We start from the raw sequence: 27851 nt of genomic DNA, 5'->3' as shown, positions 1-27851 counted from the left end.
CTGAAACAATAAAGTACCTAGAAGTAAACATAGGTACTAAACTCATGGACCTTGGTTATAAAGAGCACTTTTTGAATTTGACTCCAAAGGCAAGGGAAGTGAAGGCAAAGATAAATAAATGAAACTACATCAGTCTAAGAAGCTTTTGCACAGCAAGAGAAACTGACAACAAAACAGACAGCCAAATAAATGGGAGGTGATATTTTCTAACAACAGCACAGATATGGGCCTAATATTGAAAATGTACTAAGAACTCAAAAAACTCAACAACAGACATGCAAACAATCCAATAAAAAAAAATGGAAAGAGGACTTGAACAGACGCTTTTCCCAAGGAAGAAATACAAATGGCCAACAAGTATATGAAAAGATGCTCATCTTTATTAGTTATTAGAGAAATGCAGATCAAAACTACAATGAGATAACACCTTACACCTGTTAGATTAGCTATTATCAACAAGACAGGTAATAACAAGTGTTAGACAGGCTGTGGAGAAAAAGGAACCCTCATTCACTGTTGGTGTGGATGTAAAGTAGTACAACCATTAGAAGAAATGGAAGAAAGTATGGTGGTTCCTCAAAAAATTAAAAATAGAACTACTATATGACCAAGCAATCCCTCTACTGGGTATATACCCCCAAAACTCAAAAACATTGGTACGTAAAGACACATGCAGCTCCATGTTCATCACAGCATTGTTCACAGTGGTCAAGACATGGAAACAATAAAAAAGTCCTTCAATAGATGACTGGATAAAGAAGATGTGGTGTGTATATACTATGGAATACTATTCATCCATAAGAAATAATGACATCAGATCATTTACAACAACATGGATGGACCTTGATAACATTATACTGAGTGAAATAAGTAAATCAGAAAAAACTAAGAACTATACTGATATATGATTTCATACATAGGTGGGACATAAAAATGAGACTCAGGGATATGGACAAGAGTGTGGTTGTTTCCAGGGAGGAGGAGGGGGAGGAAAGAGAGGGAGAGAATGGGGGAGGGAGACACAAAGAAAATCAGATAGAAGGTGACAGAAGACAATTTGACTTTGAGTGATGCGTATACAACATAATCAAATGTCAAAATAATCTGGAGATGTTTTCCCTGAATTTATGTACTGTGATTGATCAATGTCAACCCATTACAATAATTAAAAAAAAATAAACATGTAAAAAAAAATTTAGAGCTAAAACTTGTAACACAGCGCCACCTACTGGTTAAAACCCCCCAGAAAACCTCCAAAACTGAAATCTTTTATCTTTTGAACTTCATTTTCTTTAATTTTTATTTTTTTATTAGTATTTTCTGTAAGTGTTTTGTTTGCTTTTGATTTTTTCTTTTGGTCTTTTCTCTTTCTTTTTTGTGGATTTTTCCTTTTACTTTACATTATTCTTAAATTTTTCCTAGTTTTCATTTTATTTGTTTTTATTTTTTAGTTGTTCTTTGTTAGATTTCTTAACAAAATCATTCTCAAATGTAATTAAGGTAAAATAAAACAAATACTATGGTTACACAAAAAGTGATGTAGTTCAGAAAGAAAAAGAAAAATCTCCAGAAAGCAATCTCTATCACATGGAAACCTTGGAATTAAACAATAGAAAATTCAAAATTAAAGTTCTGAATATAATCAATGAGATACAAGAAAGCACTGACAGACAATAAATTTAACTCAAAAAAACAAATTAATAAACAAAATGAATACTTCACAAAGGAGATTGAAAATTTAAAAACAGAGATGAAGAACTCAATACATGAATTAAAAAGTGAGCTAGCAAGTTTAGCTATTAAAACAGGTTAAATAAAGAAAAGAATCAGTGACACTGAATACAGGTAACTAGAGATGATACAGACAGAAGAAGAAAGAGACTCACAATTTTTAAAAACAATAGAGCTCTACAAGAATTGCCTGATTTCAACAGAGAGAGCAATATAAGAAATAAGAATAATGGGTATATCAGAAGGAGAAAGGAAAGAGGGAATGGAGAGATTATTCTAAATATAATTGATAACAATTTTCTAAATCTATGAAAAAAGTTAGATTCTCAAATTCAAGAAGCAAACAGAATGCTGAGTTAATAACCCAAACAGACTTTCCCCAAAGCACATTGTAGTAAAAATTTCAAAAATCAATGACAAAGAAAGAATCCTCAGAACACCCAGGAAAAAGAACATAATATATAAACAAAGGCATATTGGGTATTCCTCAGACTTCTCAGCAGAAACTCTACATGTCAGAAGAGTGGACCCAAATATTTAATTAACAAAAAGAGAGGAGTTACCAACCAAGAGCACTATACCTATCAAAATTATCCTTCAGATATGAAGGCAAAATAAAAACTTTTACAGACATACAGAAGCTGAGAGAATTTATCACCAGAAATCCCCCATTGCAGGAAATACTCGAGGGGTTGTTCTTCCTGATACAAAGAACAACGCAAAACAAAATTACAAGTAAAAGCTACATCAATGTCACAATAAAAACAGGGAAATCTGTGACAGCAGTAATATAAAAGGAGAGAGGATAAAGATTTGCAGTACCAAAGGAAGATAGAGTGCAGAAGCACTAATAAGACAAAGGAATCTTGTACATACAAATATTGTTCTCTTAATAACCTAAAAGTAACCAACCACAAGAAAATTCCCACAATACTAAAACACATACCTTAAAAAAAGGAAGAAACAAGGGAGAAAGTATGGAATAACATAAAAAGAACTGACAGAAACATAAAAGAAAAGAACCAAAGAAGACATAAAGATACCATAAAACAAAACATACAATGGCTATAGGAAATCCTCTAGGGTCAATAATTACCCTAAATGTAAATGGACTGAACTCACCAATAAAAAGGCACAGAGTCGCAGACTGAATCAAAAAGCAATACTCAACTGTTTGCTGCCTTTAAGAGACACGTCTAAGCTGTGAGGACAAAAGTAGACTCAAAGTGAAAAGTTGGAAAACAATTCTCCAAGTAAATAATAACAAAAGAAAAGCAGGTGCAGCCATACTCATATCTGACAAGGATGACTCCAAGACAACAAAAGGAAACCAGAGACAAAGATAAACATTTTATAATGATAAGAAAGACAGTATATCAAGAAGATATAGCCCTGGCCAGTTGGCTCAGCGGTAGAATGTCAGCCTGGTGTGCAGGAGTCCTGGGTTCAATTCCCGGCCAGGGAATACAGAAGAAGCACCCATCTGCTTCTCCACCCCTCCCCCCTCTCCTTCCTCTCTGTCTCTCTCTTCCCCTCCCGCAGCCATAAGGCTCCATTGTAGCAAAGATAGCCCGGGTGCTGGGGATGGCTCTGTGGCCTCTGCCTCAGGCGCTAGAATGCTCTGGATGCAACAGAGCGATGCCCCAGAGGGGCAGAACATCGCCCCCTGGTGGGCATGCCAGGTGGATCCTGGTCGGGTGCATGCAGGAGTCTGTCTGACTGCCTCCCCGTTTCCAGCTTCGGAAAAAAAGAAGATATAACACTTTCTAATGTATATGCAACAAACCAGGGAGTTCCAAACTACATAAGACATCTACTAACTGATCTAAAAACAGAAACTGATGTCAGAGAAATGGTGCCATGAGGAGCATGACCGACAAATCTCCCCAAAATTTCAACAAATTCATCAACCAGAGTCAGAAAAATCTATCCTTGGAGTGTATGGGAGTTCCAAACACTGAAAACGAGGGTAGGATCGAGCTAGCATAATATAATACACAGTTCACCACGATATTTTTCTAAGGAGGAGAGGAGAGGAGGGGAAGAGAAGAAAAAAAGGGGGAAAATAATAAATTATTATTGGGTTTTTTCCAAATATTTTTCCATTTATTTTTACTTTTTATTTTTTTTACTTTAAATTCTTATTAATTCTCATTAGTGTTATCAACAAGACCACACTCAGATGCCATTAAGAAAAAGGAAATTGAATATCATGGATACAAAAGATAGAGAAGTAGCACAGATAGATGTGCAAAAATCAATAGAGAAAAAATTTAATATATTGTTAACCTTGGAACTAAATGACAGAGAATTTAAAATAGAAATACTAAAAATACTCACAGATATACAAGAAAACACAGAAAGGCAATTTAGGGAGCTCAGAAAACTCAACGAACACAAAGAATATATTAGCAAGGAAATTGAAACTATAAAAACAAATCAAACAGATATGAAAACTCAATTTATGAACTGAAAAACGAGGTAACAAGCTTAATTAATAGAACGGGCCAGATAGAAGGTAGGATTAGTGACATAGAAGACAAGCAACTTCAGGCACAACAGAAAGAAGAGAGAGACTGAAAAAATTAAAAAAAAATGAGAAAGCCCTACAGGAATTGTCTGACTCCATCAAAAAGGATAACATAAGAATAATAGGTATATCAGAGGGAGAAAAGAGAGAAAATGGAATGGAGAATATATTCAAACAAATAATAGATGAGAACTTCCCAAGCCTGTGGAAAGAACTAAAGCCTCAAATTCAAGAAGCAAACAGAACACCAAGTTTTCTTAACCCCAACAAACCTACTCCAAGGCTCATCATAATGAAATTGGCACAAAACAACGAAAAAGAAAAAATTCTCAAGGCAGCCAGGAAAAAGAAGAATACAACATATAAAGGAAGGCCTATTAGATTATCATCAGATTTCTCAGCAGAAACTCTAAAAGCTAGAAGAGAGTGGACTCCAATATTTAAAGCCCATAAAGAGAGGAAGTTTCAGCCAAGAATACCATACCCATCAAAGCTATCCTTCAAATAAGAAGGAGAAATGAAAACATTCACAAATACAGAAAAGATGAGGGAATTTATCAACAGAAAACCCCCACTCCACGAAATACTAAAGGGGGTTTTCCAATCAGATTCAAAGAACAAAACAAAACAAAACCACAAGTAAAAGCTCCACCAAGGACACAATAAAACCAAATTTAAAACTGTGACAACAAAAGCAAAAAAAAGGGGAGAGGACGGAGATTAACAGTAGCAAAGGATGATGAAGTACAGAAACACTCATAAGATAGGGTACTACAATGAATATGGTAGGTACCCCTTTTATTACTTAATGGTAACCACCCTTGAAAAAACTACCACAGAAGCACATGACTTAAAAAGGGTAGCAACAGAAGAAAGAAGTATGGAATACAAACAAACAAACAAACAAAAAAACCAAATGATAGAAAAAAAAGAGAAGAATCAAACAAGATATAAAACTAACTGAAAGCAATTCATAAAATGACAATAGGGAACCCACAAGTTCCAATAATTACACTAAATATAAATGGATAAAACTGACCAATAAAAAGACACAGAGTAGCAGAATGGATTAAAAAAGAAAATCCAACTGTATTCTGCCTACAAGAAACACATTTAAGCAACAAGGATAAAAACAAATTCAAAATAAAAGGCTGGAAAAAAAATACTCCAAGCAAATAACATCCAAAAAAGAGCAGGTGTAGCAATACTCACATCTAATAATGCTCACTACAAAACAGCAAAAGTACTCAGAGACAAAAATGGCCATTTCATAATGGTTAAGGGGACACTGAATCAAGAAGACGTAACAATCCTTAATATATATGCACCAAACCAAGGAGCACCAAAATATATAAAACAGCTACTTATTGACCTAAAAACAAAAACTGACAAAAATACAATCATACTTGGAGACCTCAATACACCGCTGATGGCTCTAGATTGTTCATCCAAACAGAAAATCAATAAAGATATATTGGCCTTAAACAAAACACTAAAGCACCTGGATATGATAGACATTTACAGGACACTTCATTCCAAAGCGACAGAGTATACATTTTTCTGTAATGTACATGGAACATTCTCAAGAATTGACCATATGTTGGGCCACAAAAATAACATCAGCAAATTCAGAAAAATTGAAATTGTGCCAAGCATATCTTCTCATCATAAAGCCTTGTAACTAGAATTCAACTGTAAAAAAGAGGAGAAAAAACCCACAAAAATATGGAAACTAAACAACATACTTTTAAAAAATGAATGGGTCAAAGAAGAAATAAGCGCAGAGATCAAAAGATATATACAGACAAATGAAAATGACAATACAACATATCAGAATCTCTGGGATGCAGGAAAAGCAGTAATAAGAGGAAAGTTCATATCACTTCAGGCCTATATGAACAAACAAGAGACAAAGTGAACCACTTAACTTCACACCTTAAGGAACTAAAAAAAGAAGAAAAAAGACAACCCAAAACCAGCAGAAGAAAGGAAATAATAAAAATCAGAGCAGAAATAACTGAAATAGAAAACAGAAAAACTATAGAAAAAATTATTAAAACAAGGAGCTGGTTCTTTGTAAAGATCAACAAAATTGGCAAACCCTTGGCAAGACTCACTAAGAGAAAAAGAGAAAGGACTCATATAAACAAAATCCAAAATGAAAGAAGAGAAATCACCACAGGTATCATAGATATACAAAGAATTATTGTAGAATACTATGAAAAACTATATGCCACCAAATTCAACAATCTCGAAGAAATGGATAAATTCCTAAAACAATACAACCTTCCTAGACTGAGTCATGAAGAAGCAGAAAGTCTAAACAGACCAATTAGCAAGGAGGAAATAGAAAAAACTATTAAAAACCTCCCCAAAAATAAAAGTCCAGGCCCAGACGGTTATACTAGTGAATTATATCAAACATTCAAAGAAGACTTGGTTCCTATTCTACTCAAAGTCTTCCAAAAAATTGAAGAAGAAGCCAATACTTCCAAACACATTTTATGAAGCCAACATAACCCTCATACCGAAACCTGGAAAGGACAGCACAAAAATATAAAACTACAGACCAATATCTCTAATGAATACAGATGCTAAAATACTAAACAAAATACTGGCAAATTGAATACAACAACATATTAAAAAAAATACATCATGATCAAGTGGGATTCATCCCAGAATCTCAAGAATGGTTCAACATACATAAAATGGTTAACATAATACACCATATCAACAAAACAAAGAACAAAAACCACATGATCTTATCAATAGATGTAGAAAAGGCATTTGATAAAATACAATACAACTTTATGTTTAAGACACTCAACAAAATGGGTATAGAAGGAAAATATCTCAACATGATAAAGGCCATATATGATAAACCATCAGCCAACATCATATTAAATGGCATAAAACTGAGGACTTTCTACTTTAAATCAGGAACAAGACAGGGTTGTCCACTCTCCCCACTCTTATTTAATGTGGTGCTAGAAGTTCTGGTCAATCAGACAAGAGAAAGAAATAAAAGGCATCCATATCGAAAAAGTAGAAGTAAAGGTATCACTTTTTGCAGATGATATGATCCTATACATCGAAAACCCCAAAGACTCCACAAAAAGATTACTAGAAACAATAAACCAATACAGTAAAGTCGCAGGATACAAAATTAATATACAAAAGTCCATAGCCTTTCTATATGCCAACAATAAAATATTAGAAAATGAACTCAAAAAATAATCCCCTTCACGATTGCAACAACAACAAAATACCTAGGAATATACATAACAAAGAATGTAAAGGACCTATATAACAAAAATTACAAAGCATTGTTAAGGGAAATCGAAAAAAGTTACAATGAGATGGAAAAATATTCCTTGTTCTTGGATAGGAAGATAAATATAATCAAAATGGCCATAATACCCAAAGCAATTTATAAATTTAATGCAATTACCATCAAAATTCCTATGACACTTTTTAAAGAAATGCAACAAAAAATCATCAGATTTATATGGAACTATAAAAAACCCTGAATAGCCAAAGCAATCCTAAGGAAAAAGAATGAATCTGGGGGCCTTACAATACCTGACTTCAAACTATATTATAGGGCCAAGACAATCAAAACAGCATGGTATTGGCAGAAAAATAGACACTCAGAGCAATGGAACAGAATAGAAAGTCCAGAAATAAAACCACATATATATGGTCAAATAATTTTTGATAAAGGGGGCAACAACACACAATGAAGAAAAGAAAGCCTCTTCAACAAATGGTGCTGGGAAAACTGGAAAGCCACATACAAAAGAATGTAACTCGACTACAGTTTGTCCCCTTGTACTAAAATTAATTCAAAATGGCTCAAAGACCTAAATATAAGACCTGAAACAATAAAGTACATAGAAGAAGACATAGGTACTAAACTCATGGACCTTGGTTTTAAAGAGCATTTTATGAATTTGACTCCAAAGGCAAGAGAAGTGAAGGCAAAGATAAATGAATGGGACTACATCAGACTAAGAAGTTTTTACTCAGCAAGAGAAACTGACAACAAAGTAAACAGACAGCCAACTAAATGGGAAATGATATTTTCAAACAACAGCTCAGATAAGAGCCTAATATCCAAAATATACAAAGAACTCATAAACTCAATAACAAACAAACAAACAATGCAATAAAAAATGGGAGAGGACATGAACAGAGACTTTTCCCAGGAAGAAATACAAATGGCCAACAGATATATGAAAAGATGCTCATCTTCATTAGTTATTAGAGAAATGCAAATCAAAACTACAATGAGATACCACCTCACACCTGTTAGATTAGCTATTATCAACAAGACAGGTTAATAGCAAATGATGGAGAGGCTATGGAGAAAAAGAAACCCTCATTCATTGTTGGTGAGAATGTAAAGAGTACAGCCATTAGAAGAAATGAAAGAAAGTATAGTGTTTCCTCAAAAAACTGAAAATAAAACTACCTTATGACCCAGCAATCCCTCTACTTGGTATATGCCCCCAAAACTCAGAAACATTGATACGTAAAGACACATGTAGCCCCATGTTCATTGCAGCATTGTTCACAGTGGCCAAGACTTGGAAACAACCAAAAAGCCCTTCAATAGAAGACTGGATAAAGAAGATGTGGCACATATACACTATGGAATACAACTCAGCCATAAGAAATGATGACATCGGATCATTTATAACAAAATGGTGGGATCTTGATAACATTATACAGAGTGAAATAAGTAAATCAGAAAAAACCAAGAACTACATTATTCCATACATTGGTGGGACATAAAAACGAGACTAAGAGACATGGACAAAATTGTGGTGGTTACCAGAGGTGTGGGGGAGAGGGCGGCGTGGGAAGGAAGGAGGGAGAGGGGAAAGGGGAGGGGAAGGGGCACAAAAAAACTAGATAGAGGGTGATGGAGGACAATCTGACTTTGGGTGATGGGTATGCAACATAATTGAATGACAAGATAACCTGGACATGTTTTCTTTGAATATATGTACCCTGATTTATTGATGTCATTCCATTAACATTAATAAAAATTTATTTATAAAAAAATTAAAAAATAAAAACAAAAACGTAATCATACTTAAGTATCTCAACACACCATTGACAACTTTAGGTAGATTATTCAAACAGAAAATCGACAAAGAATATCAGCCTTAAGTGACACGTTACACTAATGAAACATAAGAAACATTTACAGAATATTTCATGTCAGAACATCAGATTATACATTCTTTTCCAAGGTTCATGAAACATTCTCAAGGATAGACCACATATTGGGCCTCAGAACTAACATCTATATATTCAGAAAGATTAAAATTACACCAAACATATTTTCTGACCATAAGACTTTGAAATTAGAATTCAACTGCAAAAAGGAAGTAATGAAATCCACAAAAACATGAAAATTAAACAATGTACTTCTAAAAAATGACTTGGTCAAAGAAGAAATAAAAGCAGAGATCAAATGATATATATAGACAAATGAGAATGACAACATAACATCTCAAAACTTTTGGAATGCAGAAAAGTAGAGTTTATATCATCATAGGTGTATATCAAGAAACAATAGAGATCCCAAATAAACAACCTAACATCACATCTTAAAGAACTAGAGAAATAAGAACAAAGGCAACCCAAAGTCAGTATAAAAAATAAATAATAAAAATTAGAGCAAAACTAAATGAAATAGAGAACAACAAAAAAAACTATTGAAAAAATTAATACAAGTTTTATTGTTGTTGGAAAGGTCAATTACACCAACAAGCCATTGGCTAGAATCAATAAGGAAAAGAGAGAAAGGACTCATATAAACAAAATTCATAATGAAAGGATCAGAGGAGAATATTATGAAAGATTGTATGCCATCAAATTCAACAACCCAAGGAAATGGACAAATTCCTAGAATTATACAATCTTCCTAGACTGAATCATGAAGAAGTGGAAAACCTAAATAGACCTTTAAACAGGAGGAAATAGAAACTATTATCAAAGACCTCCCCCAAAACAGAAGTCCAAGACCAGATGGCTACACTAGTGAATTCTACCAAACATTCAAAGAAGATATGGTACCCATCCTTCTCAATGTCATCCAAAATATCGAATAAGAAGCAATACTCCCTAACACATATAATGAAGCCAACATAGCCTTCATATCAAAACTTGCCAAGGACAACACACAAAAAGAAAACTACAGACCAATATCTCTAAGGAACAGAAATGCAAAAATCCTAAACAAAATATTTGCAAATCGAATACAACAACACATTTAAAAAATAATACATTGTGATCAAGTGGGATTCATTCCAGGAGCACAAGGATAGTTCAACATATGCAAATTAAACATCATAATAAACTATGTCAACAAAACAAAGACCAAAATCATATGGTCCTATCAATAGATGCAGAAAAGAAATTTGATAACCTACAACACTCATTTATGTTTAAAACACTCAATAAAATCAGAATAAAGGAGAGTATCTCAATATAATAAAGGCCATATATGATAAATCGTCAGCCAATATCATATTAAATGGTGATGAATTGAAGGCTTTTCTTCTAAAATCAGGAAGAGACAAGGCTGCCTACTCTCTCCACTCTTATTCAACACAGTTTTGGGAGTTTTAGCCAGAGTGATCAGGCATGAGAAAGAAATAAAAGGTATTCATATCAGGAAAGAAGAAGTAAAGGTATCACTTTGTGCAGATGACATGATCCTGTATATAGAAAACCCCAAAAACTCCACCAAAACCTTATTAGAAACAATAAACCAATACAGTAAAGTCACATAATACAAAATCAATATACAAAATTTTATTTTTTTTCTATATGTCAATGATGAAACTTCAGAAAATGAACTCAAAAATACAATTCGTTTTACAAATGCAAAAAAAAAAAATTAAATTAAATACCCAGGAATAAACCTAGCCAAGGATGTAAAGAACCTAAATACTGAAAACTACAAAGAATTATTGAAAAAAAATGAAAAAGACACAAAGAAATGGAAAAATATTGTAGTCTATGTTCATGGATTGGAAGATTTAACATATTTCAAATGGCCATATTACCCAAAGCAATATACAATTTTAATGGAATCCCCATCAAAATCCCAATGTCATTTATAAAGAAGTAGAATAAATAATTACCAGGTTTGTATGAAACCATAAAATACACTGAATAATCAAAACAACCCTAAGGAAAAAGAATGAAGCTGGAGGAATCACATCAACTGACTTCAAATTATTCTATAGAGCCACAATAATCAAAACAGCATGGTATTGGCAGACAAACCAACATACAGATCAATGGAACAGAATAGAGAGCCCAGAAATAAAACCACATATATATGGACAAATGGTATTTGACAAAGGAGCAAAAACACACAATGGAGAAAAGAAAGCCTCTTCAATAAATGGTGCTGGGAAAGCCACATGCGAAAGAATGAAGCTTGACTACAGATTGTTCCATTGCACTAAAATTAATTCAGAATGGATCAAAGACCTAAATATAAGATCTAAAACAATAAATTACAGAGAAGAGAAGATAGGTACTAAACTTATGGACCTTGAATGTGGAGCACATTTTATGAATTTGACCCCAAAGGCAAGGGAAGTAAAAGTCAGTATAAATGAATGGGACTACATCAAACTAGAAATCTTCTGCACAGCAAAAGAAACCAACAACAAAACAAACAGGCAGCTAACTAAATTGGAGATGATATTTGCAAACAGTTTCTATAAGGGGTTAATATCCAAAATATATAAAGAACTCGCAAAGCTCAGCAACAAATGAACAAAAAATCCAATCAAAAAATGGGAAGAGGACCTGAACAGACTTTTCTCCGAAGAAGAAATACAAATGGCCAACAGATATATGAAAAGATGATCATCTTCACTAGCTATTTGAGAAATGCAAATCAAAACTACAATGAGATACCACTTCACACCTGTTAGATTGACTATTATCAGCAAGAAAGTTAGTAACAAGTGTTTGAGAGGCTGTGGAGAAAAAGGAACCCTCATGCACTGTTGGTGGGAATGTAAACCGGTACAGCCATTATAAAATAAAGTATAAGGTTCCTGAAAAAATTAAGAATAGAACTACCATATGACTCAGCAATCGCTCTACAGGGTATCTACCCCAAAAATCTCAAAAAGATTGGAACACGAAGACACATGTACTCCTCCTCCATGTTCATTACAGCATTATTCACAGTGGACAAGATATGTAAAGAACCGAAGTGTCCCTGGATAGAGGATTGGATAAAGAAGAAGTGGTACATATACAATGGAATACTACTCAGCCATAATAAATGACGACATGTTGCCATTTACGACAACATAGATGGACCTTGAGTGAAATAAGTAAATCAGGAAAAGCTAAGAACTGTACGATTTCACTTATACGTAGGATATAAAACTGAGACGCATGGCTAGAGATAAAAGTGAAGTGGTTACTGGGAAAGGGGGCTGTGGGGAGGAAGAGGGGGAAGTGGATAAAGAGGAATAAACATATGGTGACAGAAAATTATTTGACTTAATCAAAAGTTTAAATGCTATAGAATCATTTACTGGAACTTATATACTCATTGATTAATGTGATCCTGTGAAATTTAATTTTCTAAATAAATTAAAAAAAAGAAAAAACAATCAAAGAGAGAGAATCTTAGGAAGCTAGCAAGTCATGAAATAAATATGCCCAAACCGACAGCTTTCTCATGTATACTTACTATTATTAAGAAAATATAAGGGAATCAAATATTTTGTTCATAAATTACAAATTAGATGTGTAATTCTTTTTTCAAAAAGTTTAAATTGAATTTCTTGGGGTGACATTTGTTAAAAAAGTCATACTGATTTCAGGTGTACAATTCTTAAATATTATAAATTTACTGAATTATAACAATACCTATCAAAATGTTTCTGACATTTATTAACTTCAAGAAAGTTTAAACCTGGCCCTGGCCTGTTAGTTCATTGGCCAGTAGAGCGTTGGCCCAGCCAGTGGATATCTCAGGTTTGATTCCTAGTCAAGGCACACAGGAGAAGCACCCATTTGCTTCTCACCCCTCCTCCTCTCACTTCTCTCTCTCTCTAATTCTTTCTTCTTCTCCCTTCCAGCAACCATGGTTCAATTAGAGCAAGTTGGCCCTGGGTGCTGAGGATGGCTCCATGGCCTCTGCCTCAGGTGCTAAGAAAAAGTTCCCATTGCATTTGCAATGGCCAGGGCCCCAGATGGGCAGAGCATCACCCCCTAGTGGGCTTACCAGGTAGATCCTGGTTGGGGTGCATGCTGGAGTCTATCTCTGCCTCTCCCCCTCTCAGTAAAAAAAATTAAAAAAAAAAAAGGTTTAAACCTCCTTTGAAAATGTGTGTGATAAGAAGACACTATCAACAAGATGTTACTCACAATAATAAATGTATGAATTTAATGTACTCCCAATGAAAATAGAAATAGAGTTATTTATATTTGAATCGTAACTCCATATAATGGAAATTAAATTGTCAGTTTAGACATTGAAGAGTTGCCTACAAGTTCTCAGACAAGAGCAATAACAGACCCATGTGCACAGCCCACAGACACGAATGCACACCGTCTGGGCGAGGCCCTGGTCCCTTGTGAGCTGTGCACACCCCTTCCTTATTCCCAGGGGAGCACTGAGTGCCTAGAGGCCCCCAGGGGAGCACAGGAGCCATGCAGAGCAGTGCCCACAAGGGGGGATGCTTCCCTCTACAGGAGAGTGTCCCGTGGGGGCTGGGACTCCAGGGGCCCAAGTTCTGAAATGAGGACATTAGGTTTTGGGTGGGGTCTGTCTTCTCTGCTCGGTCTGATCATGTCCCTGCTCATTTCACAGAACCTCCCTCCACCCACTCCTCGTTATCTCTGCTGAGATCAGAAATGGGGGCTCAGGGTAGGAGGTCCTGTGTGTTTCCAACCTCACGTGGGCTGGACCTTCCTCTCTGAAACCTTCTGCACCCCCTCATTTATTACTGTCCCCGACTTTCCTAGGGGCATGGCCCTGAGGTGATCAAGTATAGGAAGGACAGGGTCAGTGTCCCCTCACCTGAGACCAGGAGCTCCAGGGGCTCACTGGGGTGTGACAGCAGGTAGGGGTTGCTGTTCTGTGAGCTGTAGCACCTGTAGGTCCCCCCGTGGGCTGAGGTCACAGGACGCATGGAGAACTCTGCCTGGTACTGCTGAGCTCGGAGCTCTGATCTAAGACGCAGGGGGGGATCGGCTGTCCCCTCCTTGGACAGAAGGAAAGTGTCCGTCGGGCTCTGTGACTGACACAGCAGGGTCACGGTCTCTCCTGAGGCCACCGTGGAGCCCGGCTGCACCGAGAGGGAGGGTCTGTCAGGGAGCCGTCCTAGAGAGAGGGAGGGTGGGTGAGGACTGCCCGCCACCTTGTTCTGACCTGAGAGTCAGCAGGCCTCTCTCTGAGGACCCTCCTCCTGTCTGTCTCTGTTTCTCTGAGTCTCCCCTATGATCCCCTGTCTCTCTGTCCCCCTCCTTGGGATCCTGCACGTTCACTCTGCCCATCACCACCTGAGATCCCCCAGCAGGGCCTGTGCAGAGTCTGGGTCCCTGACTGAACCCACAGGCCCCTCACCTGCCACCAGGATGTCAACGGGGTCACTGGGGGCTGACCACTCGGAGGAGACGTTGTATCCACCGTAGCATCTGTACCGGCCCCCGTGGGAGCTGCTCACAGTGTCCAGGGAGAAGTTGGCCTGAGAGAGCCCAGCCTGGGGCTGCAGGACAAGGCTCTGGGGGAGGTCACGTCCCCTCTCTTTAAACAGAACAAATCTGTCATAGCTGACAGCAGAGTGACACTGGAGGGTCAGGCTCTGTCCAGAGACCACGGTGGGGCCCTACTGGGTCAGGAGGGAGGGCTTCTGAGACACACCTGGGGAGACCAGACATGAGTTACAGGGGCTGCTCCTCCCATAGAATGTTTTCTCCTGTCCTGGCCCAGGTCTCACTGTCTTCACTCTCTCTCTGTGTCTCTGCTCCCCTCACACCACTCTCTCACACAGGGCTCCCCTCACAGCAAAGATGTAAGAAATATGTTTCATGCCTCAGTCCAAAAATAGAACACTGATGAGACTTACTCACCTGAGACCAGGAGCTCCAGGGGGTCACTGGGCAATGACCACACATAGGGTCTGTCTCTGTAACAGCCATAGCATCTGAATGTCCACCTCTGACTGGGGTCACGGGGCCCACAGGGAACAGGGCCCGATATCTCCCACTGAAGAAGTGTGACTGTGAGTCCAGGGTCCAGGAGAGCCTGTGATCTCCTTCCTTAGTCAGAATAAACCTGTCAAATCCCTGCCCTGAGCCACACTGGAGGGTCACGTTCCCTCCTGAGGTCACGACAGGGCTGGGCAGGGCTGAGAGGCTGGGTTTTCTGTAGGATCCTAGGAGAGGAGGAGGCAGCATGTTAGATGGGCTCACCCCTCCCTCACGTCCCCCAGGGCTGGGCTGTGAGAGGGGAGACCCCCTGAGAGCAGACCTCCTTCCTGAGGGCAGAGCCTGAGGCTGGGACCCCTGAGTGTTTCCTTACCTTGTACCACCAGCTCCAGGGGGTCACTGAGCTCTGACCCATCAGTGGAGTTGAGGAATCTACAGTAATATCTCCCTGCATCACGCTCTGTCATGTACTTGATGGGGAACTTGGCCTTGTTCTCGGACTTCAGTGGCTTCTGTGTGTCCCACGGTTGTGTGCTTCCCTCTTTTCCAGATGGTACTCCTCAGCCCCCAGGGTCCCCTGACACCAGAGGGTCACAGGGTCCCCCCGAGGGGCCACAGAGCCAGGCTCAGCCCAGAGCGTGGGCTTGGGGAGGGTCCCTGGAAGGAGTCAGAGGTCATAAGACATTTCCCTCCCACCCCGCTCCCAGCTGTCAGTCCCAGGGCCCTCCCAGAGGTCTCTCATCTGTCAGACAGATCTGATGTTCTCCATCCCCAGCTGCTCGTGGGGTGGCCCCTGTCCCCTATGATGAATGCGACCAGGGGCTCCTGTGAACAGACTCACCTGCCTGCACTCGGGACCTCAGGCTCAAACTCAGTCCTGGAAGAGAGTTCCTGTGAGAGATTTGCTCCTGAGCCTGAGCAGAACCACCTCCCCCAACATGATCCTCCTGAGTCCTGGGTCCTGACAGACCAGGGCCTGGCTGTGGGGCGGGGTCCATCCCAGACCAGGGCTTCCCCTCCCTTCCCCATTCTCACCCAGGCAGAGCAGGGCTATGAGTGTGGGGGTCATGGAGTCTCCTCTCTCTGGACCCCGCTCTGCAGATGGAGGAAACCAGGGTGCCACTAGGACAGAAAGACACACAAATTACAGCCACTGGGAGGTTTTTCCTCCCTGTCACAAGGCTGTCACATCAGCACCCTCCAGAAAGGAAAACATTCCCCCCAGGGCCTAGCTCTCATTTCCATGAAGATGCAGGAAATAGATCCATGGTCTCCTGAGACGCCCCTTCCAGGTGAGGTGACCCAGGGCACGTCCTTCCCTGTCAGAGCCTCCCCCATGGGGCCACCGTCATCCTCAGCTTGTCCATCAGCTCCTGCCTGTGGGGTCCTCACCATGGACGGTGGTCACCAGCCCTGGAGATGCTTCAGGAAGACTCAGGTCCCTGTGACTGCGGAGCTCAGATCAGCAGGGACAGGCCCACACTCTCCCTGAGCAGTTCAGGTCCAGTGTCTCTGACAATGAGCACAAAGGGGAAACACGAGGAAATAGGGAAGGAAACATGTCCTTCCATGGCCCCAGCGTGTGGGTTTCTATTACACCCTCCACGGTCTTCTCCTTTCTCTCGCAACTGCGTCCACCCCCTCCTTCTGTGGGGTGGGGGGCAAGGTTACGGCTCAGTGCTGCCTTCTCAGTGCCCATGTTCCTCAGGCAGGGCTCTCCCCCTGGTCCCATGGCTTTGTCCTGCATCTTAGGGGCACTGATTCAGGCTAGAGCTGTGATTTCTCAAGGACAACTTATCTTTATTTAAATATTTATGTGTCACCCACTACCAGGGTGAATTGAGCAGTAACATCACAATCAGATGTTTTCTTTCATTCTTTTTAATTGTTAATGTTTATTGTATTGGTTTGAGAGAGTGAGAGAGGAAGGGACAGAGGGAGGTAGAGGAACATGAATGTGTTCTTGTATGTGCCGTGACGAGGGATAGAACTGGCAACCTCTGTGCTTGGGGACGATGCTCTAACCAACTAAGATATCTGGCCAGGGCTCTTCCATTCTTTTTTTTTTTTTTCTACAAGAGAACACATCCACTTTTATTCATTTACTTTCCAAGACATTTAAATCTGGAGGGGTGCAGCATGCCAATGGCCCCAGAAAGAGGTTGCTTTGGAATTTGGCATGATCTACCCACTGTTTCCTTGAGCGCAAGTGACTTTCCCCAGATGACTCTGGTCTCCTTCAGTTTGCCAGCAGGAGTCACTGTGCTGCTCTTTGTTTTGTAATCAGGAGCACATCTCTTGCCTAGATAGAATTCAGTTTCCCCTCGAGCACAAGCACTTCCATTTTAAGAACAGCTGGGTGCTCCACTGGTCCTGGAGACCCCATTTATCATCAGAAAAATTACCCTGGCCAGGTGGTTCCATGGACAAAGTGTCGACCCGGCACACCAGAAGTCACAGGTCCCACCCCTAAGTCAGGGTACACATGAGAAGCAATCTATGAGCACACAACTAACTGGAAAAACTAAGTGAAACAACTAGTTGATGCCTCTCACTCACTCTCTCTCCCTCTCTCCTTTCCCACTTCTTTCACCCACCCCTCAAATCAATGTGGAAAATTTTTTTCAATCTCTCATTAGGACCCACAAGAGAAGCTACTATCTGCTCCTTTCCCCTCCTTCTCCCCCTTCTCTCTCTCTTCTCCTCTCACAGCCAGTGGCTCGATTGGTTTGAGCATCAGCCCCAGGCACTAAGGACAGCTCAGTTGTAGCGAGACAGCCTCAGGTGTAAAAAATATAGCTCAGTACTCAAGCATTGGTCACAGAAGGGGTTGTTGAGTGAATCCCATTTCAGATGCAGGAGGGAGTCTGTCTCTCTATCTCCCCTCCTCTCACTTAAAAAAAAGTTATATTGTCCTTTTTCCCCCTAACTCATGGATACAAACAACAGTGTAGTGATGGCCAGGGTGTGTGGGGCAGCTGGTGCAGATTATGGGGAGTGTAAGTGGTGATGGGTGAAGACTTGATTTGGTTGACTTGGGGGTGCTGAATGTACAGTATAGTGTGCAAAGACATGTTGTGAAATTGGGCACCTCAAACCTGTATCATTATGTTATCCAGTATCACCCCAATAAATTCATATTTATTTATTTATTTATTTATTTATTTATTCTGTATTTTTCTGAAGCCAGAAATGGGGAGAGACAGTCAGACAGACTCCCGCATGCGCCCGACCGGGATCCACATGGCATGCCCACTAGGGGGCGACGCTCTGCCCACCAGGGGGCGATGCTCTGTCCCTCCGGGGCGTCACTCTGTTGTGACGAGAGCCACTCTAGCGCCTGGGGCAGAGGCCAAGGAGCCATCCCCAGCGCCCAGGCCATCTTTGCTCCAGTGGAGCCTCGGCTGCGGGAGAGGAAGAGAGAGACAGTGAGGAAGGAGAGGGGGAGGGGTGGAGAAGCAGATGGGCGCTTCTCCTGTGTGCCCTGGCCGGGAATTGAACCCGGGACTTCTGCATGCCAGGCCGATGTTCTACCACTGAGCCAAACGGCCAGGGCCTAAATTCATTTTTTAAAAAGTTATTTTGGGCCCTAGCCATTTGGCTCAGTGACACAGCGTTGGCCTGGTAACTGGTTTTCCTGGGTTTTATTCTAGTCCAGAGCACATAGGAGAAATGACCATCTGCTTCTTCACTCCTAGCACTCATTCTTCTCTCTCTCTCTCCCTCTCTCCTTCTCTCTCTTTCCCTCGCACAACCATGGCTCAATTGGTTTGAGCAAATCATCAGGTGTGTTGAGGATGGCTTGGTGGAACCACAGCCTCAGGCACTAAAAATAGCTCAGTAGCAGAGCATCAACCCCAGACTGGGTAGGTGGGTGAATCCCGGTAGGGGTGCATGTGAGAGTCTGTCTCTCTATCTCTCCTTTTCTCATTTGGAAAAGAAGAGCAAAGAAAGTTATTTTGCACCTGAATGTATGTGGAAAACCTAAGTGTGATTTTTCTCTCTTGAAATATCCTCTTCAGGTTTTCATGTTAGCCTAAGTGTGATTGCTCTAGAAAAATGTTTAATATAAAATTAAAGTCTAATTTTCCATAATTGTTTGGAAGAAGTCACTGCATATCTTGATGGACCTGGAGTTAATTTTATGGGATGATTTTAATTTTCAGATATAACTTTTGATAGTTCAATGATGATTCATATTTTCTATTTATTCTCAAGGCCTCCTTGGAAAATAAATTTTGGATATTAGTCCACTTTGTCTAAATTGGATCAACTTTTTCACAAGGTGCACTTATATGTATTGTAAAAGAGGTCATTCTAAAATAGAACTGGAGGATAGAAAATGGATAACTTCACATACGGATTCTCAAGGAAACTAAAAGACTGAAAGAGAATAAATGTTTGATTTATAGAAAACGGAGACAGCCCATCATCAATGAACCTCCACCAAGAGCATCTACCCATCCTCAAGACAACGAAGTTGTTGCTTGTACTTTAGCTACCCTCCCCCTCCTTCCAGTTCTTGCCCATAAATCTAGCTTGCTCCAAATCCTCAGCAAATTCACCTGTAGCTTGCTACAGTTTGCATGTCCCATGTTGCAATTCCTCTGCCATTCCCAAATAGACTAATTTTTTTTGGTCATTGGAGCTTGCCTCAGTTTACCTATTGTATTTATGTTGACAGGAGAAACATCTGTGGGATCTGTAGTGATGTCTCATTTCATGACTGATATGGGTTCTTGATGACATATCTCTATTTTGTGTTTGTTGCGGCTGAGTGTTATACATTTGAAGAATGTCCAATAATAAATATGGCGGGCTTTATGCATGCTGTGGACTGAATGCTTGTGTCCCTGCAATTCACATGCTGAAGCCCTAACCACCAGTGTGGCTGCATTTGGAGGTAGGACCTCTAAGAAATTGGGTTAAATGAGATTACAAGGGTGGGGTCCAGATATGATAAGCTCACTATTCCTATAAGAAGAGAAACCAGTTCATTCTCTGTCTCTCCATGTTCTCACACCAAGGGAAGGCCAAATTCTCTCACACGAAGAAGGGGCTATCTGCAAGCCCAGGGAGAAATCCTTCCAGACTCTGAAGTCTCCTTGTTCTGGGACTTCCATTCTCCAGAACTTGTAAAAAAGTAAGTTTTTGTTGCTTAAAACACTCCATTCATAATATTTTATTATACAAGTATGAGCAAAATAGCATAAAAGTTGGTACAAAGACTTGGAAGCAGTTTTGGAACTGGTAAAAAGAAGAGGCTAGAGTCAGAGTGACGTCACGGAAATGGCGCTGTGAGAAGCGCGTCCGACAGCTCTCCCCTAAATCACAACAAATTTATCAACTAGAAACAGAAAAATTTATCCTCGGAGCATTCCGGAGTTCCACACAAACTGAAAGCAAAAGGACTGTTATCACTTGAATCTGAGAGACGAGGGTGTGGAGGAAGCTACCGCAGCGACGCTCATTCAAGCCGCCAGGGAGTGCACCCGCGGTGAGTCAGCCCATATACTTGGGAACCGCAAGCCGCCGCGAGCCCGCGAGCTGCCGCGAGCCCCCGCGAACCGCCACCACGAGCGGCCGCCACGAGCCGCCGCGCGCGCGCCCGGTCCGGTTGAGCACTGCTGACGTTCCCAGCGGCCCGCACACTGCGAGTGGGGGTCGCCGGCCACCGGTGCCCGGAGCGCCCCATTCGCGCGCGTGCCTTGGGCATTCCACGCGCCCAGGGCGCCCTACTGGCCCGCACACCCAGGGGGCTCCATTATCCTGCGCCTGGTGCGGTCCAGCCGCCAGCGGCGGGGCGATCGGGAGAGGCTTGGGAGATTCTCTCCGTGGGCGGGGCACCTCACCCAGCCATTCAAGCTAACAATCAAGCGTTGGGGGAGGGGTGCGCGCAGGCAGCCTAAAATACCTTCGGAAACACAGCTGCGACCCAATCACTGAAATTAGCTTAACCCATAAAATCTGCGCACCCTCGGTTCTAATTGATAAGATCTCTCTCAGTTCAGCGATCCAAGACAAGAGGCGTGATATTTTTTAGTGCCTCTCCGTAAAGGGGCGGGGGCAACTTCTGATTGATAGAGCCTCCATATTCAGGGATAAACGCTAACAAGAAGGACTTGGCAGATAATAAGGTCTATACTACACTAGTCGTAAGCAGAGACTAGTGCCTCTTCTTCCCTGCAAAAACAGGCTACAAAGTGTGGAAAGCCTGGGTTGAGAGGTCCAACTAAATGATAGGCGCTGAACAGTCACCTTGACAACAATTGACTTCCACCCCCGCCTGATTACACTGGAGGCCCTGACTCTCAGAGCCTTTCCCAAAGCCTTGCACTGAGTGGGGATAGAGTGGGGATTTCCCAGCTCTTTGAGCCTCTTACTCCCCAGGCAGAAGCAGTTGCAGCCTTATAGCTGGATCACCAGGCTGCTAATTCAGAAAGGGGGGACTAGGAGAGAGACTCCAGGAAAGCAAACTCTCTCATCGTTGGACCCGGCAAACGCCAACAAGCCTTTACTTCCAGCAAGACTAAAGCCAATTATATGACATTGCCATAGAATCCCATCAACTGCAAATCCCTAACTAAGAGTGACACAGGGGCAGAGCCTGGGGTACAGAGTCACCGACTAGGAAGAGGGAGAGAAAAGAAAAAGGAAGAAGTTAACCTCTCAAAATCAAGAAAAACCCACAGACTTTACAACTTGATCCACTAATTTTTTTTTTGTTGTTGTTGTTGCTTGTTTCTTCTATCTTTTTGCCTTTATTTCCTCCACCTCGGTCCTTCTATTCTCTGCCCATCTTATGCTTCCCCTTTCTTGAACTACACTACCCATGAGTGTTGCATTTTATTTTTCTTCTTCATCCTCACCCTCCTTTAAGGTTATACTCCAAAACACTTAACTATCACTCTCTCCTCTTTTGTTTTTTGTTTTTGTCTTGCTTTATTTTGTTTTTTTCTCCTCCTATTTTATTTCTTCCTTCGTTTTTCTCTTTTTTTTATTTTTGCCTTTCTACTCGTTTTTTCTTTTCTCATTTTACTTTCCTCCCATATAATCCTCAATCACGAACAAATTAGTTAATTTGGGACTCAAGGCTTTTTTTTGGTTTTATTTCTCTTTTTTGCTTTTGTTTTTTTTTTTTCTCTTGTTTGTTTATTTTTGTGGCATTTTGGGTCCTCCCAACCCAAGGTCTCCATTGTATTTAGTCTTTGCTCCACTTAATACAACAGATTTTTACTTATTATTTTTATTTTTTCTTCTTTATTATTCTTTTTTGGTCCTTTTTTCTGATTCCCTCTTATCCCTCTCATTATATCTCTTAGTTGACCATCACTTACAAGCAAATCATCTTATGCTTGTCTAAGATTTTCTTCCTTTTTTTTTTTTTTTTTTTTTTTTGCATTTAGTAGGTCCCTACTCCCTTTTTTTGCCCCTTGAACTCTTCACCCCAAATCAGGCCCTCCATTATAGGCATGATATTTCCCTGAGGAGGGGAGAGGAGGGAAAGAGAAGAGAGAAAAAAGGGGGAAATAATAAATTATTACTGTTTTTTTTTTGTGGGGTGTTTTACCCTTTTTTTTTTTTCTTTTTACTCTTTATTAATTCTAATTAGTGCTATCAATAAGAAGAGGCTAGAGGAGTCCTGAGGTGCATGCTAGAAAAAAAAAGTCTAGGTGCTGCAATTGGACTGCTTGTGCATATATGGACGTTAATGGTGATTCTGGGGAGGACTCAGAAAGAAAAGAGTAGATGCAGAGTGCAAGGCTTGACCTTCTCTGAAAATACATGATAAATGGTGAACATAATTTTGATTGGCGTCTATGGATGGTAACACCCCTTTCAGTGAGTCCTCAGACAGAAATAATGAATACAGTATTGGAAAATGGAGAAAAGGTGATCTTTGTTATAAAGTGGTAAATAACTTGGCTGGGTCGCCTTCTAATGTTTCTAGAAAATAGCACTTGAGAGCCATGAAATTGCAGATTTAGCTGAAGACTTTCCTAAGCAAAATGTTGACATGCAGCCTTGGTCCTCACGAGTGCTGAGAGTAACTTCAAGAGGAGGGAGCTGAATTGAAGAAGGAACTGTGAAGCAGATGGACCCGGAACTAAATGACTTGGAAAATTTTTGGCTGTCCATATGCTAGAAATGAGAGTGGGTTTGGAGAGAGCACCCCAGAGGGGATGGACAGTCAGTTGGGATAGAGATGATGGGTTTGTGGGAGCAGAAACACTGCTCAGCTACTACAGGCTGAGATGATTCTCTTATCTGTCTGCAAACAAGAGCTATTGTTTTTCAAGAAAACGGAAAGAATGACCCATAAAGGCCATGATGGGTCATTCTGAGATGATCAGAGCTGCCCCATTGACCTCAAAGTTATAGTCACATCCTCAGATTCAACAGGACTGATGTCCCTCAGTCACAGCTTTGGGAGTGACGTCCCCACAAGGAGATAAAGGTGCCATGCCACCTGGCTGAGCCATGGAGGTGACATGGTCATCCAGAAGGGCTGAGCATCAAATCTAACAACAAATGCTATATACCTGAAACTAATATAAAATAATATTGAATGTAAATGGTAATTGAAAAGTAAATTTATTAAAAAAGAAAGAAATTAAACCTAAAAAAGACAAAAAATAATACCTAATGAATATGCTAGGAATGCATCACCCTTTGCATGGGTCTTTCCAATGTTCCCCTTTGGGGATAGGAATATCTCCCCGCTCCCTGCCACAGCCCTGCATTTTGGAAGTACCTAATGTGTCTGGGTCACAGGTTCACAACTGCAGAGGACTTCTGCCTTCCGATGAGTCCTACCCCAGGTCTGAGGCAGACAATACGTAGCTGCAACTTTGAACTTGAGACCTGTTAGTTGATGATGGAATGAGTGGAGATTTGGGCAGCTCAGTAGAGCTGGAATGTATGTATTTTGCATGAGAGAAGGACATGAATATGGGGGTAGCTCTCAGGATGGAATGTTGTGGATGGAATATTTATGTCTCCGCTTAACCCACAGTGCAGTTGTATTTGGAGATGGACCTCTGAGGTAGTAATTAAGGTTAAATGAGATAATAAGGGTGGGTCCTTGATTAGATAGGTTAGTGTCCTTATAAACTGCCCAGTCTGTGGTCCTTTGTTATGGCAACCCGAGAAGATTAATGCAGTTGAGTTTTCTCTTTTTTATTCTTTCCATGTAAATATGTATCCTTATCCTTTTTATATCCTTTCATCTACAGTCATAGGATGAATTTGTTGTTCTTTGATTGTAGTCTTTAGATGCTCACCTAGGTCTCTGAGTTTCAGGCTTTCTTCTCATTTTAAAAATTCCATTTAGGCACTAAATTTTCCCATTTGGTCTGTGTATATCACATTTGCATTACTATTCAAATAAGGATATGTATTGATGTATAAAATTCACATTATATTTTAAGTAAACAAAATTTCTGTCTTTATTTGTGATCTTTCTTCCCTCAATTATTAGTTATGTAAAAGTGTATTGCTCTCTGTCTAAAAATGTAGAGCTCATATTTATCTTCACCTGCAGTACTAGGTGACTTCGAAGGTCTCACGATATCCTGCTTGCTTACAAAATGCCCTCAGGCTTGGAGTCAGAAGCTGAGAGTCCAGTGTGCCTTCCAGAGTCCCTGCAGGGGCCCACTCTGGAGTGTGTGGTCTGAGTCCTCCCTGGGCTAGTGCAAGGCCAGAGCAGTGTACGTGCTGGGCTCATCTGGGGGCTCCTCTGACGGAGAGGAAGGGGTTGCACTTGTCTTCTGTCTGAGGGTTAAGTGGTTCAGCTGGGTGAAGGACATATCCTGGAGGTCCAAGGATGGAGCACCCTGGAAAGTGTAGAGTGAGAGACAGTTGTATTATTTGGGCAGGGAGAAGCCAGGACACTTAGAGCAGGAAGGATCCACCTGACTGCCCATCTTCCTGTCCTCTGCCTCTTATCTGCCATTTGTGGACACACATTCCTCTGCCAGGACAGAAGGCAGGGTGACTATTCCCCCCCCCCCGACCCTTGCGTGGTCCACCTGGGTGTACATCACTCCCTGGGTGTCTTTGTAGTCAGAGCTCTGCTCCGGGGAGACAGGAGGACATGAACCTTCATTCCTTGTTCCCTTTGTGTCTTTTCTGACAAGTCTCCACTCAGAAACCAGAGAGTTGATTTTAAATCATAACTCTGGTCATATGAACTCCTTTTTCAGCTATATTTCCATTCATGTTTATATCGCCCAGACTAGGACAGAGCCCCAGAGGGACTGGCATGTAGAACATGAAATCAGGAGGATCATTCTTGGAGCTAATGGTCACCGACTTGCCGAATATTGTCTGTGCTTGGAAATTGTTATCCTTGCCTTCTTGATTTCTATTAAGGATTTGTTGACTCATTGAATAAACAAATGAACTAATGAGGGAGAAACTATACATCTTGATAGACCTTCATGTAGGCTTTGATTTCTCACCTCACCCAATATACATATATGTGTGTGTGTGTGTATATAATATATATAATATGTACACACACATATATTTTATACACATATATAGGAGTATATTTATAATCATAAATATATAAAATATATACTTTCTATAAATGCTAATAGTGTATACATCTGTGTATCGTTTTGTCTACTTAGCTATATAAAGAGGAAATGACAGAAAGAGCAACTTAGCAGTGGTTTTCAACCTTTTTATACTTGGGGAACAGTGAAAATAAGAGCATTATTTCAGGGACCGCTAGGACAGAAATCATCCTGAGCATAGAGAATTTGACTAAGATCACTGGGTCTATAATCTTTGTACAGCATCAGGGTGGTTTATTATTCCGTGGACTGGCACAAAATTTCTGGTGGACTCGTCTGTGGAGTGACGGTTGAAAACCACTGACACAGAGACACAGAGAAAGAGACACAGAGGGGCAGGGTACTTGTCAAAGGGCCAAGAAGAAGACAGCTAAGGGGCCTGCCCTTGGGGAATTCACAGTCCCTGGGTTGAGGACAGACCATCAACAAGAAGCTCGGTTGTGTGGAACGGTGGTAAGTGTTAGGGATACAAAGAATTAGTGACTCAGTAGGGAGAGAGAGAAAGAATTAGAAAAGGCTCCTTATTTTTTTTCTTTTTTTGTATTGGAAGTATTGAACATTGAGAAGAAACAAGTCTTTGGACGAAACATTTAAGAGTTGTACGTGTGCTCTGGCCTGTGGTGCAGTAGCTAGAATGTTGTCCTGAAACACTGAGGTCAGCAGCACAAGCCCAGGGTCGCTGGTTTGATCACAGGGTCACCATCTCGATCCTCAGGTCACCATATCATTCCCAAGGGCACCGGCTGCATCTCAAGGCCGCAGTTTGACCCAGAGGTCGCCAGTTCAAGCCCCAGTCAGGGTGTGTTTGAGAAGCAATCAATGGGAGTGTAACAACATGGAACAACAAGTTGATGTTTCTCTCTCTCTTTTTATTCCTTACCCTCTCTCTGATTCTCTCTCTCTCAAAAAAAAAATAACTGTAAGTGTAAAATAAAATGTTATATGTGTGACATTAAAATGCCCACTAAAAAGACAATAGAGATGTCTCACAGGTATTCAGATGTTTGAAACTGGTGCTCAGAGAAGAGATCAGAGCTAGAAACAATTGTGGTTTTCTGAACAGAGAGAGGTTCCGGCTATCTCTGGGATTAAATAAATTTTACAATATCAATACAGAGCTGTCTCCATGTGAGATTAACGAGATAGCTGGTGGACTTCCTCAGGGAGTAGGCACCAAATACCAATAGTTACAGCCACAGCACATTGTTGGACAAATCCAGTGCATCTCAATCCATGGGACTGGAGGAAAGACAGAAAATGCAGTTAAAGAAATGCAGAGGCAGAGAGGCTCTGGCTTTTGGCTCAGTTGTAGAGCATCAGCCCAGTTTGTGGAAGTCCCAGGTTGGACTCCTGGGCAGGGCACACAGAAGAAGCGCCCATCTGCTTCTCCACCCCTCCCCATCTCCTTTCTCTCTATCTCTCTCTTCCCCTCCCGCAGCCAAGGCTCCATTGGAGCAAAGTTGGCCCCGGCGCTGAGGATGGCTCCATGGCCTCTGCCTCAGGTGCTAGAATGGCTCTGGTTGCAAAGGAGCAAGGGCCATAGATGGGCAGAGCATCGCATCGCCCCCTAGTGAGCATGCTGGGTAGATCCCAGTCAGGTACATGTGGAAGTCTGTCTCTCTGCCTCCTGGCTTCTCACTTCAGAAATATTAAAAAAAAAAAAAAAAAAGAAAGAAAGAAAGAAAGAAAGAAAGAAAGAAAGAAAGAAAGAAAGAAAGAGGCAGAATGTCATAGTACCAGGTCTGCCTGGTCTACAAGGGGACTTTGTGTGAATCAGGAAAGGCATGTTGGTCAGA

The 27851-nt window shown here is 40.8% G+C and overlaps 1 protein-coding gene across 1 annotated transcript in view; it reads right to left on the bottom strand.

Moving 5' to 3' along the window:
* Positions 1 to 16989, bottom strand: part of LOC136331966 (leukocyte immunoglobulin-like receptor subfamily A member 6) — a 29434-nt gene extending 12445 nt beyond the window's left edge. Inside the window, 9 exon segments of the mRNA XM_066271161.1 lie at positions 14343 to 14645; positions 14889 to 15185; positions 15395 to 15493; positions 15496 to 15699; positions 15846 to 16019; positions 16022 to 16129; positions 16314 to 16349; positions 16508 to 16594; positions 16865 to 16989. Coding sequence (XP_066127258.1) covers positions 14343 to 14645; positions 14889 to 15185; positions 15395 to 15493; positions 15496 to 15699; positions 15846 to 16019; positions 16022 to 16129; positions 16314 to 16349; positions 16508 to 16541 — 1255 coding nt within the window. The 5' untranslated portion in view covers positions 16542 to 16594; positions 16865 to 16989.
* Positions 16990 to 27851: the final 10862 nt, after the last annotated feature.

The sequence above is a fragment of the Saccopteryx bilineata genome, chromosome 3 (genome assembly GCF_036850765.1).
Source record: "Saccopteryx bilineata isolate mSacBil1 chromosome 3, mSacBil1_pri_phased_curated, whole genome shotgun sequence".
Classification (NCBI taxonomy): Eukaryota; Metazoa; Chordata; class Mammalia; order Chiroptera; family Emballonuridae; genus Saccopteryx; species Saccopteryx bilineata.
Note: the sequence above shows the minus strand (reverse complement) of the source record. Positions and strands in the feature narration are given on the sequence as shown.